Source organism: Charadrius vociferus, unplaced genomic scaffold (genome assembly GCF_000708025.1).
Source record: "Charadrius vociferus isolate BGI_N301 unplaced genomic scaffold, ASM70802v2 scaffold13, whole genome shotgun sequence".
Taxonomy (NCBI): Eukaryota; Metazoa; Chordata; class Aves; order Charadriiformes; family Charadriidae; genus Charadrius; species Charadrius vociferus.
Genome location: NW_009647763.1, coordinates 993239 through 1005578, shown reverse-complemented (window position 1 = coordinate 1005578; position 12340 = coordinate 993239). Strand labels below are relative to the sequence as shown.

General features: G+C 40.5%; 1 protein-coding gene across 1 annotated transcript in view; it reads left to right on the top strand.

Annotated features, from left to right (window-relative positions):
• The first annotated feature begins 231 nt into the window (after positions 1 to 231).
• MAP3K5 (mitogen-activated protein kinase kinase kinase 5) overlaps positions 232 to 12340 on the top strand; it is a 74059-nt gene continuing 61950 nt past the window's right edge. Inside the window, exons 1-3 of the mRNA XM_009882290.1 lie at positions 232 to 381; positions 2575 to 2598; positions 12108 to 12301. Coding sequence (XP_009880592.1) covers positions 259 to 381; positions 2575 to 2598; positions 12108 to 12301 — 341 coding nt within the window. The 5' untranslated portion in view covers positions 232 to 258. The remainder of the gene's footprint in view (positions 382 to 2574; positions 2599 to 12107; positions 12302 to 12340) is intronic.

Below are 12340 nucleotides of genomic sequence, written 5' to 3'. Positions count from 1 at the left end.
GTCTCATTCAAAGAGAAAAAAAGGGAGAGGAAGGAAGAAAGAGAAAAAATTAGACCACATCCTGCTGACTATATTCAAAATTCAGATATAACAGCTAAAATGGGGAAATCCCTCTAGGTCTCTTATTTCCTACTTAAAATTGGGTCTTCTTATCAAAGCAAATTGTGTGAAGAGACATGGCTTAGAAGTATTTGGCTGTCAGAAATGTGTGGCATTGACAATTTTTCATTTCTTTCTGCAGATATTGCTGTCGTAGAGATGAGTGACGCCTTCCGTCAGCCTTCTCTGTTCTACCACCTGGGAGTCAGGGAGAGCTTCAGCATGGCTAACAACATTATCCTCTACTGTGATACAAACGCGGAGTCTCTGCAGTCGCTGAAGGTAGCTTTGGATGGAAAACCGGGATGTGTGAGGGGGGCAGTCATGGTTGGGTCCAACTCCTGAAATGGGTTGGTTGTCTGTTTCCGTAGGGAATACAGATGCCGCTTGTGGTTCACAAAAGAATATCAAAAATATTCTGAGGACTGAAAAACATGGCCACAGTGAAATGCTGAAAAACTCAGTTTAGTTTTCCCAAGAGAAAGATTTAGATGACTTTATCACGGTCAGTTAAATACCTAGGTGTTAAATGGCTCTTTATGGAAACGGAAGTTTGACAAATTTCAGATGAGAAATTAAATACATGGTTTTGTTATTCAAGGGAATTACTGGCGTGTGGGGTGAATTGTTACAGTAATAACAACTGGTGGAGAATGATAGCGTGTAGGGGCGTTGTGCAAAATAATTCTGAAGTTTTCGCTCCTGTGCAAAGTTAGCAGTTTTCTGGCCAAACCTGATGGGGCCCCAGATGGCCTCTGGTATGTCTTGCTGAGCTACAGCTGTTCACATCAGGTACCTGCAGGATTGCTGTGCTGGAGATTACCAGCAGCGTGGCAGAATTAGTAAAAACAAAACTTGTGCCTTGTTCTCAGGGCCACAGTTCGCAGTGTGGTAGGTTGGTTTAAGGCAAGATGGTGGTTTAAGATAAGGTATGGGGCTGTGAATTGTGTCAGCCAAGGAGCTGATACTGGCTGCCTCCTGCTAACTCTACGAAAGGTTTAGTAACTTCCGTGGGGATGGGGGAGGGCAGACAACTTGGATGGCAGTCTTTTCAGTTGCTTCCCCTCCCTCAGATGCATTGGCTCTGATCAGGAGGTGGTTTATGCTATTGCACTTCCATTCTAGGCATTGCTGAAAAGAAGCATTTTAGTAAGCAGCTTGGTGAGTCAGGCTGCAAGCTGGGCACCACCGCCTCTCATGAAGGGTTTGCTTCCACTGCTTCTGGCTAGTGCAGGATGTTTGTTTTTGATTCTGTCCGGTTATTTGCAGCTTGGCCCTCTCTTGGGAGGAACATACCTTGGGTAACTCAGTTTCTTCCCCCTGCTCTTCCCTCCAGATTTTCTTGGCCAACTGGACTGGTTACAATCCAATTATTTCCTTTCTTTTTGCAAAACAAAGAGTATACAGATAAAAGTCCTAAAAATAAAGCTGCTAATGACAAAAGACCGATCTGTGGATTGAATTCAGTTCTGCAAGTACAATGATCTACAGTATAAGCAGAGCAGAATTTCACTGTACTGAGTAAGGAGCCAAATACCCAACTCCTACTCAAAACCACTTGGAGTGAGGCACCAGGCTCCCTTGGGCACTTATGAGAACTTTTTACTAGTTTAGGAGCTGGACTTTGCAAATGGATCATGTGCAGGGTTCCCACTGACATCAGTGGAAGCCCAGTTCTGCAGAGGGAGACTTGAATGTCCCAGTTGCCACCAGTACAGTGCCCACTGAAAGACCCTCTTTGGTTTCCTTTAGCTTTAGGCTGTGCCCATGTTTCTGCTTTTGACTGTTTGCAGGAAGGTCATCTGAGAGCAAGACCCTTTCTGTAGTATTTAGTAACTGCCTGAAAAAAGCAGTTGTGGGCATGCCTGGGCATCTTCTGAGGCAATGTTTGTTCCTGTATTTGTTATAGCCATCACATAGAGTAGAAGCAATTCAGGAGCATGTGTGCAGTTTTAATCTTCTATAGAAGGTGGTGAATAAAAAAAAACAAACACAAAATTGTCATGAAAATATAGGAAATACATAACTGCAGCACGATTTAACTGGGATACAAAGCAATGTAGGTAAACTTTTGCTGGTGGAATGTTCCTCTGTAGGAACATCCAGGTCAGGCTGGATGGGGCTTTGAGCAACCTGATCTAGTGAAAGATGTCCCTACCCGTGCTGGGGGGGTTGAGTAGATGTTATGTAGATATGTGTAGTAGTAGATATAGATATATATATATACACAGATGCACACAGTACATATGCTCCTGTGTATATATGATATATGTATCTACTTGGCTCCATAGCCATTTTGTCTCTCCTGAGACAATATTTGATTTACATTGATTTTACAGGCATAGAAAACATCTACCATCCAGCCTTTCCTGTCATGTGTCTGTAAATGTTAATATTAGCAAGTCACACCGATCAGATATCTTTCCTAGTAGTTGTTCAGTGCTATCAACATTATTTTTTTCTTTTTTATTCCAGGAAATTATTTGTCAGAAGAATAATGTAAGTATGATTTCTGGGTGCCTGTTCAATTCCAGGCATTCCAAACTTCTGTTCCCTTTAATGTTGTTTCTCTTATGTTCTCCACTTGAATCATTTAACACTCTCCTACTATATTTTACACAGTTAGATGCAGAATTCTGGAAATCCTAGCAGCAAATCTGTGTATATCACTTTGTTGCTAGGTACCAGGCTCACTTCTTACCTTGCCTCCATCTATCAGTGGTATTTTCCTTGCTGCCTTTACTTGTCTGTCATATTTTTTCACACAATATTTACATCTGTCGTTTTGGGTTTTTTTTTTTCTGTTGCCTTTTTCTGTACAGTGTTCTGTAGTATTTTCAAAAAATACTCTATTGAACAAGAGAGTTATTTGGAAACTGATGCTCATTTTAGAAACCCATGGCTACAGCTATGAAAATATATATATTTATAAAGAGAGAGAGAGAGTGTGTGTGTATTTATTTCTGGAAGTTGAGTCTTGGAGTCTGTTAGTCCTGGTGCAGTGCAGATCCCCGGAGTCTCTCTGTGGCTGCCAGTCATTAAACTGTAGATTTCTGCACCTTGGCATCCCTCTGGTTTCTGCGGTTGGCCTTGCAAATCCCCCTTCCCTTTTTCACTCCTAAGTTCAAGGGAGGCAGAGACCTGTGACTGAGAACACTGCTTTCTCAATGTGGTTTGTTCTGGAGCAGCAGGGCTATTCATGTCAGAATATATATCTGGCATGTTGAGTTGTTCTTGGCTTCACTTTGGGACTTACTGGTAGCCACATAAGCTAAGATATAATTTTATAGCGGTTAGTCAGTGCTGTGTAGGTATCCTGAGGTGCTGTGTACGTGTATGCCGTACAATTCCATATATTTGAATAAACTTTTCTAAGGGGCATATGAAGTATTTAATTTTAGAAATTGGTCAGGTTTTATTTCCCACAGTGTTAAAACTGCCATAAAAACTGCAGTATTCCTGGTTTTACTTTTTTATTTAACAGTGCAATTCATGGATTAAGTACTGACTTCGGCCAGTATGAAGCATGGTTCTTTGAAAAGGATGCAGTTTTCTACTATAGCTGGTAGAGTTTCTAAAGATGGCTTCAAAACCAGTGTAAGCTTTGGCCCTAAAACGGCATTCAGGCTTGGTTGTTTTTTTTTAAAAAAAGCAAGGATGGTTCGGTTTAGAGTTTCTGTATAACTCTTAAAAAAAATTGCTTTTCAGAGACTCACAAAAAGCTGTGAATGACGTGCTAGACTAAAAATTTCTTCCCTTTCTCTAATGAAAGTGGGGTAAATGATCAGTTAGGCCTTTACACAAAAGGGAAGAGAACAGTAAGGCCTTTCTTGTAAATGAATGTATTGCATCCTGTATTTTTGTTCCGGGTGGCCCAGGATCTAGGGAAAAATGATGTGTGACTAATGTAATGTCCCTGGGAGGATAGAGGGAATGGCTCTGTTAGCAGGAAACCAGCAGGAGATGACTGGTACAGTAGAATAAAGAGGAAAAGTGGTCGTCTTGTCCTATTTTTAAATGACAGTCCCTGAAGCTCAAGGAGAGGTATGATAACTTGGCCTTCATCTGTTTGAGAAAGGATTGTTCTGTTTTCTGTTTAAATTTGGATAGGTGGCTGTGAAACTGTCATTTAGCACTTTTAGAAAGGTTTCAATGTGTGCCACAAAAAGAATGTGTTCCTTGAGAGTCTCAGATGTTTTCAAGCACACCCACATAACATCTTTTCTGGGAGGAAGTATTTTCCCAGGGATTAGAACTGGGAAGTCAGTAAAACTGGCTTAGCAACTCTATAACTGATTTATTTTTTCTCCTTTTTCCTCATTTTTTGGCATGATGTCAGCCAAATTGCCTGGAAGTAGACTTTTCACAGTGTTAGTTTATGCCTAACTATGGAATATAATTCCTGCTTGATGAAAATCATGTTTCTTCACAAATGGTAAGACTCTTGGTTAAATCAGTATGACAAAGGTGCTGTTCTTGAGAGCTATGACTGTGGTGCCCACCCTTACCAAAAATAGTCATATGAATGGTTATGTCAGGTTGCAAATATAAAAAAAAAAATGAAGTTCACATATGAATAAACCAGGAGTTTAGCCGTGCTGTTCTAGAACGTGTTTTTTAATAGCACACAAACATCAGCCGTAACAGAACAATGGTATCCTGGACACCAGAGGATTAAAAAAGCTTCAAAACAAGTATGTGTGTGTATCTATATATATCTGTCTAACTGAAATGCCTGGTGTTTGCTTTTCCTGAACCTTGTATCCCTAAAACTAGTGGGGAGAAAAAAAATAATAAAAAAAGAAATCCATTACCAACTGTTTTGTTCTTTGTTCTAACTGGATTTTTGTGCTTCCTAATAATAGTCAATACAACGTTGCATAGCGAGGATAAGCTGCCTGGAGCCTGTCAGGGCAGAGCAGTGCAAGATAACATAGGCTCATTTCCTGTTATATGTGGTTTTATAGCTATTCAGTTGGAGCTTTTCCAAATGTTGCAGTACTACCAAAGCCGTACACTTTTTACAGGGAGCGATACTTCAACAGGAGGCAGTTATTTTGATATCTGAAAGCTTAAGTTTAGGTTTTGCTGTTATCTGATTTTTGAGGTCAACCGAGCAGCAGAGGCATTCTAGAAATCAATCGTAAAGAGTTTCGGTCACAAGGAGATGTTGGTATAGAGGTTACAGTTCATGGCTGTGCTGTGCTTGTTTTAGTTCACCAGTTTTTATTTCATCCTAGTTCTCCCTAGTTTGAATCTTACCAACTTTGGAGAAAAGCTGCAGGTTAGGTTCCAAATGGCCATTTATTCAATTTTTTTTTTAAATTTCACTTCTTGCTGAACCTGAGGAAGATTGGTGTGTGTGCATTATACATATGGTTTGCAACCAATGGCAGTTAAGTAACACCTGGGGACCGTGCTCACCTTTCAGGTCAAGCTGCTTGCTTGCACCGGCTTGGAGTGACAGGTAGCCTCAGGAACTGCTCGGGGTGTGAGACCCTGGTCCAGCTGCTGGCCCGATGGGAAGGGTGATGGGGAGGCAATGGGAACCCTTCTGCCCGGCAGCTGACTCGCCAGCGTTAGCGATTAAGCCAATAGTGTTAATGTTGTATGTCTGGGGACTCTGATTAGTGTTTTCCTTTTCTGACACTTGGAGGAATCGGAGATTGTAATTTTTCCTGCATTTCCACAGCCCTTCCAAACTGCCTCCTGTTCAAGGTGTAGCTTGGGAGATGGTTTGGTGTCGTGCTCCTTCAGTGGGAGCAGGAAAATGAGTGACCCTGGATGAGGCGTGCCAGAGGTGTCTGCAAGCTTGGAGCCTCCATTTAGGTGCTGCTGGAAGACTGTAGATCCCGTAGGATATGTTTAGCTGTTGGTCTCTTTCACTGTGGAAATAAGAGGAAATATTTTTAATACTCCACCCAGCTGACAAATAATCTGGGGGCAGTTTGATTTTTGGTATCCAAGTATGTAAGAATGCTATGTAGTAACCTTCAGTAAATATTTCTTTGATAATGAAAACTGTGGTATTTATTGTTATGTATGATATATCACTATCTCTTGCTCATTCTTTCATGTTTTGAATTCTTTGACTAATCTATTTGGCACATACTCTGCTTGGAAAAAGCTGGAACTTTTTTTCCTATGTGAATATGATGAAAGGACCATGTAGAGTGCACGCTGGTTTTTAACAAGCATTTAGGATGTGGCATGGCTGCAATAGAATGTTATTGCTGGGCATGTAAAGCAAGAATATATTCCCAAAGAAAATGGGAAGTATGTAAAAGAGTAGACCCAGTCTCTGTGCTTCAGTTCATTTGAGGTGTGAGGCTTGCTTGCGTTCCTTTTCAAATCAATAGCAAGGCTGTCATTTGTGTGAGTGGGATTTGAAGTAAACCCAAACTGAGTCTGTATTCATTAAAACATCAGCACATGTTGATTTACTGTGTGTTTGGGGGATGGAGGGAATCGATTTAATAACTTGGTTTAGGATTTTGCCATCTGCTACGTGTAACACCATGTGCAGTCAGAGAACTATCTTTAAGAAAAATCTCATCATAAGAATTGAAATGAGCAGATATTTCTCAAAAGAACTAGTAGGAGAAATGCAAAAAAGCTGATCTTAATTAGAGGACATTCAGCAGGACTGTTAGAGACACTGGCTATTTTTATTACCTCAGCTGATTTTATTTATTTAAAAAAAAAAAAAAATACGTTGGATGCTGACCTGAAGCTCAGGCAAGTAGATGGGATTCTGCTAGATTCTGCCATCCATGGGTAACGCATCATGATTTTGTTTTGGGGATTTTTGTTTTCTTTGATACTTCTAGTCTTTGAAGGCAGCTTTCTTCTGATTGTGGATATTTGACTGTTAAATGATTCCAACAGAGCAGTGTTAGTAAAGAGCCTCAGGGAACTGAGAGGACCACACACCATTGACTCCCTGGGATTTTGCAGATTTTCTCCCTCCTTAAGAAATAAAATTCAAGATCTGAGAATTAATTGGGCAGAACTCAAATGCTCGTTTGTATAGCACCATGTCTTTTTAACATGTGCAACTTTCAGGGAAAAATCTTCTGTACTTTGTCAGATGTATTTGTTGGGGAGAGAACAGTGTTTATCTTACTGCATGTTCTTTCTAAGAAGACATGGTCTCCAAATTGAATTCCCCAAAGGCTGCCCCTTTTACAAGTAACAGTTCTGTATTAGAGGGCAGTATTGAAAGAAGGGCTTTTTTATATTCTTACTGTGGTCATTAAAATATAACTATATGCTATGCATTTTTATTATCTCTTAAATACAAATAGGTGCTATATTAATTTCTTTTGAGAAGCTGAGAAAGGATATCAAACAAAAAAGTGCTTAATGTTTCAGTGAGCAGTAGGTCTAGCTAGGAGCAGCACAGTTGTAAATTCTGTAATGGTAGAGCTATTAAGACAATCATACAGCTGTATTTAAACTGAAGTTACACACACTCTGGAATTGCTTAATTTCGCACAGTAAGTGAGGGGGATGTTAGAAAAATACAAACCAATTAAAACATTTGCAAAAACTAATGACAGATTTTGTTACTTTGTGGTAAGCGTTTATGCACATGTAGCTGGCTCCAGCCAGTAATTCTGCCTTCTGATTAGTCTGACTGATTTAGTGAAATGGTCTATGACACCGATAGTGTTTCAGAAGGTGGCCTGATGTTGCCGGGTACCGAGTGTGCTGGCCCAAAGCCTTCAAAGATACGTATGTTCGTATCTACTAGATATAACTAGTTCAGCTGATCTGAGGCCTCGGGCCGAGTTTACCTTATCTAATGTCCTGAGTTCTTGTGCATCAGGCTGAACCATAGTAACTATCTGTATGCAGTCATGGCCTGTCCCAGCCCCTGATGTTTTTGGTGATGCCTTTCAGCTAACAACTCAGGTGACCTGCAATCACTTTGTAACTTTCATTAGTGTAATTTGAGCTTTTGAACCTTAAATAATGTGAGATTTATAAAAAAAAAAAAAGGGTTGGAAAATTAAACTTCTAGCACCTGTTGTTGGGGGTGGTGGTCTATTCCACCCACTTTTGAAGCCCCTTTATGCTGATCATGCCTTTTAAAGAGTGTTGATGTAACTGGGAATATTGCAATTGGATTTAAGGTGTTACTCCTTCAAAAATTGCCCATTTTTCTTGAATGGCTTGATTCTGTTACTTTCATTGTACATGGTACGGCAAGTCAGAGAAATGGATCAAAGGAAAACAACAATTTTGTCTTGGGTGCTCAGCAAACTTAAAATATAGAGTGAAGTTTATTAGGGTCAGGAAAAAATATCAGAGGTTGTGAGATCAGAGTTGGGATGGTATGTTACAGGGCAGATTTTAATAGGATGAACGGATTATATTTAAACTTCCAAGTGGAATAATGTGCCCTAAGTCAAAATGTAAAACAACGTGTGAGCAGATCAGAAGTGCGTGTCAAAGACCACCTGATCCTTTCTGAATTAAGTTAGTGTGGCTTACATTTTGACAAAGCAAGGTGAGAAAGGAAGTAAAAGAGCCGAGATGGAGGTTGCATAGCCTGGGAATGAGGAAAAAAGCACGTCATGCATTCTGCTTTGGGGAAGAGAGTTTAGAACTGTCTGACACTGGAGCAGCTCCTCAGCTGCTACCTCCACAGCCTGGTCCTCTCGGGCTCCCATCCCAATCGTTGCCCAAATGCAGTTGGGGTTGGGCTCTTTGCAGTTAGAATTTGTGATGATGACAAAATATGTCATCACAGAATTCTTTTTCACAGAAAGAGTGGTCGGGCGTTGGAATAGGCTGCCCAGGGAGGTGGTTGAATCTCCATCCCTGGATGTGTTTGAGCCGTTTAGATGTGGTGTTGGGGGATATGGTGTAGGGGAGAACTTTGTAGAGTAGGGTAAATGGTTGGACTCAATGATCCTGAGGGTCTCTTCCAACCTAGACAATTCTATGATTCTATGTTTCTCCATAGTACGGACCATAGACTTTATTATACAAGAGCAGTCTTGCCGTCACTGTTATCTTTCTTCCACCACCACCTTTAGTAAACATATAATATATAACTTCAGATTCTTTTTTTTCCTCTTTTGTCACCAGGGTTTCTGCATGTTTGCCTTTGTCAGGCTCAGCTATTAAATATCTAACGTACTCCTTAGCTAGGAAAGTGAAACTGAGGTCAATATTTCTGAACTTTACTGCATGTGGGTTTTTTCTATTTTTGTAAAAAGCCTGTTTTCTAAGGAAATGAAACTTAAAAGCTTGTACTGTTTTCTCATCCTCCACCCTCTTTCTGTATCTGCCTGTTTGTCTGTCTGATGAATTTCAGCCAAATTTGAGAGGCTTCAGAGATCAAGCTCCCCACAAAACATAACTGTCTAGCTTAAGTTAACAATCAAATTAATGCCCTGGCTGAGGGAAAGGCCACTGTGTTCCCACACTACTTGCCACTTGAGGATCAAGATGAGATTCTACCTTGAGACGATTCCCTGAGAACCCTGGGGTTCCTCTGAACAACTGTAAATTGGTTTTGTTTTCTTTCCACGTAGTGGTTTCTCCTGTCTTTTACTGTTAAGTTTTTCCTTGTCTGCCACTTCCAAAGATTACTGGGTCTGTGTGTCTTCTATAGCAGGCTCTATAATATAACCAGCTTTTTCTTTTCCCCTCAGGTGACGGGGAAAATGCATGCAAACTAATTTTTGGTGGCTTTCTTGTTCCACTGAAATAGGTACCTGCTTCCTACAGAAGGTGCACTTGGGATCAGTTTATAAGAGGTCTTGCTCAGTAATGGACTCGGCACTTGGCCTCTGCAGGAAGAGTAGTTTTTCTGCTGGTAGGATTATTTATGAAAACTCCAGTACTGTTTCTGTAGGTGGCCTGACCATTATGCCAGAATAAACTTTGGGATCTGTGGATTTGAAAAGCTGGACACATCCTTTTTCAGGGCTGAGTTTTAATTAAGACCTGAGCTTTGCAAACAGTGTGCCAGAGGTCTGAGAAGGCCTTCCTGCAAGCGGTCTTGAATTTATTTTTAAGATACTGAGTAAACATTAGGAAGTAAAATGCTTGCCCCGGGATATCTGAAGATACTTCACTCTTTCTCTTGGCTCTGCCTTCCCAATTTTTTTCTCCTTTATTTAAAAGAGGAAAGTTGGAGAATAGTCTGCCTTTGCTTGATAGTGGCTCCTGTGCTAGTCACTGCCCACCCTTGTCCTGTAATTGCTGAAACCAGTTCCTGCAAATTCATAATTTCCTCTCTGCTTTTTAATGTGGGGCCTCATAGGTTTTAGCAGGGTCAAAAGTTCATCCATTCACTCATGAAAGTGTGTGATTGCCTTACCTGCTAGCATATTTTTGAGCAGAGGTGTCCGTTCAGTTCTCCATCATAAAGACAAGCAGATTGGGTTCAAGCATCACACTCCTTAATTGCTTGCTAAAAATATTGTCATACACTTCCCAGTTCTCAAGTTTCCTTTGGAATTGGTACACTAATGCACAGAAAAATGTGTCCTAGCTATTTGGCTGTTGTTGCAGTTGTTGGGGGAGGAAGACTAAATTCATCCTTGTGCAAGTCTGTGTATGCAATAATCTCTGACCCAGTTCTGGGTTAGTTGAGCTCAATGGACCTCGTATACATATCTGCATCAATTACTCTTAAATTTTACAGACTTTGTCTATATCCCTCAGAAGCGAAGATGGGATTGCTTTTATAGTGAGGTCTTATAATTTCATAATATAATAGGTGTAATTAAAAAAAAAAATTCCTGTACTCTTCATAGTCAATCTCTGATCTTTATACAAACATATGTTTACTGACCTATTTGTACACATACATTTATACAGAGTAAAGTACATCGATCCTTCCATGTTTTTAAAATCTAATAATGCATGTTAAAATGCATGTTTTAAGCACACAGCTTGAAAACTGTTCAGTCACTGCTCTCAATGCATGGAGCTCAGCTTACCAGGAGAGTCTCTGAAGTGATGTCCTCATTGCTGTATTGACTTCTAGGAGAGCAGAAGCAGTTGACCAGAAAGTAATAAACCTTGGAAGTAATTTAGGGGTACCAAAACGATGGGTCTCAAGAATTGCATCCTTAGGGCTTTCCTTGCTGAGCTGCTGGCCACTTCAGCAGCGGAGTCTGAGCTTTGAGTGCCAAATGGCAGAACTCCTCCTGATTTTGATGGTGTGCTGTCTCATAGTTAAGACCTTTCAGAACCACAAATATTCATCAAGCTTTCTGTGTGCATAAATCTGTACTCACATATATACCACAAGCACCAGACGTCTTGCCTCCCTCTTCCCTGAAAGATAATTTTTTTTTTTCTTTCCAAAGTGTCTGTCGTACATTGATATATGGAAATCAATACAGTTTGGCAATGCTAAGACATTCCATAAGTGATTATTCTGATATATGTATGGTTTTAAGTCCTACTGGCCAGGTAGGTTTGCTATATGGCAGGGAATTTAATTTGTCCTTGTTATACTAAACTATTTGAGTCATTTTTGCAGTTCCTATGAGGATTAGTTTTCTCTACAGTTTTCCTGTTGTGAGAGGCAACTAGCTTGCATCATTGTTTTCAACATCTGTGAGACTAACTATACTAAATTGCAGAGCGCTTGCTCTCTTCTGAGCATCAGTCACCTTAAAAAGACCGCATGTCACCTTCACTTGAGTCCACCCACCACTTCGGGGTGACTAGGGTGTGCCCTCAGAATTGTTTCGCTATTGAGCCCAATGAGTCTTTTAAGGTCAGCGTGATGCTTCTAAAAAGACTCATCTTGCAAGAAGCAGTTCAGAAATCTGAACGAATATGTTTCAGATGTATATCATAGTTGAGATGAAAACTGAATTTATGTAGGTAAAATCTTGGTCTTGCTGGAGTAAGCACCAGATCTCCCTTTGCCTTTAACAGGTGAAACTCTATGGGTAGCATATGCAGTTGTTTTATGCTTAGGCTTGTCAAACCATAACTGCCCTAAATATTGCACCTTGTTTCCCCTACAGATGTGCACCGGTAACTACATATTCGTTCCTTATATGATAACGCCACATAACAAGGTGTACTGCTGTGACAGCAGTTTTATGAAGGGACTGACGGAACTGATGCAGCCCAGTTTTGAGTCCCTTCTTGGGCCTATATGCTTACCTCTGGTGGATCGATTTATTCAGCTCTTGAAGGTGGCACAGGCCAGTTCAAGGTGAGTTGTCTTTTTGTACCCTTCTGTAAAATCCATATA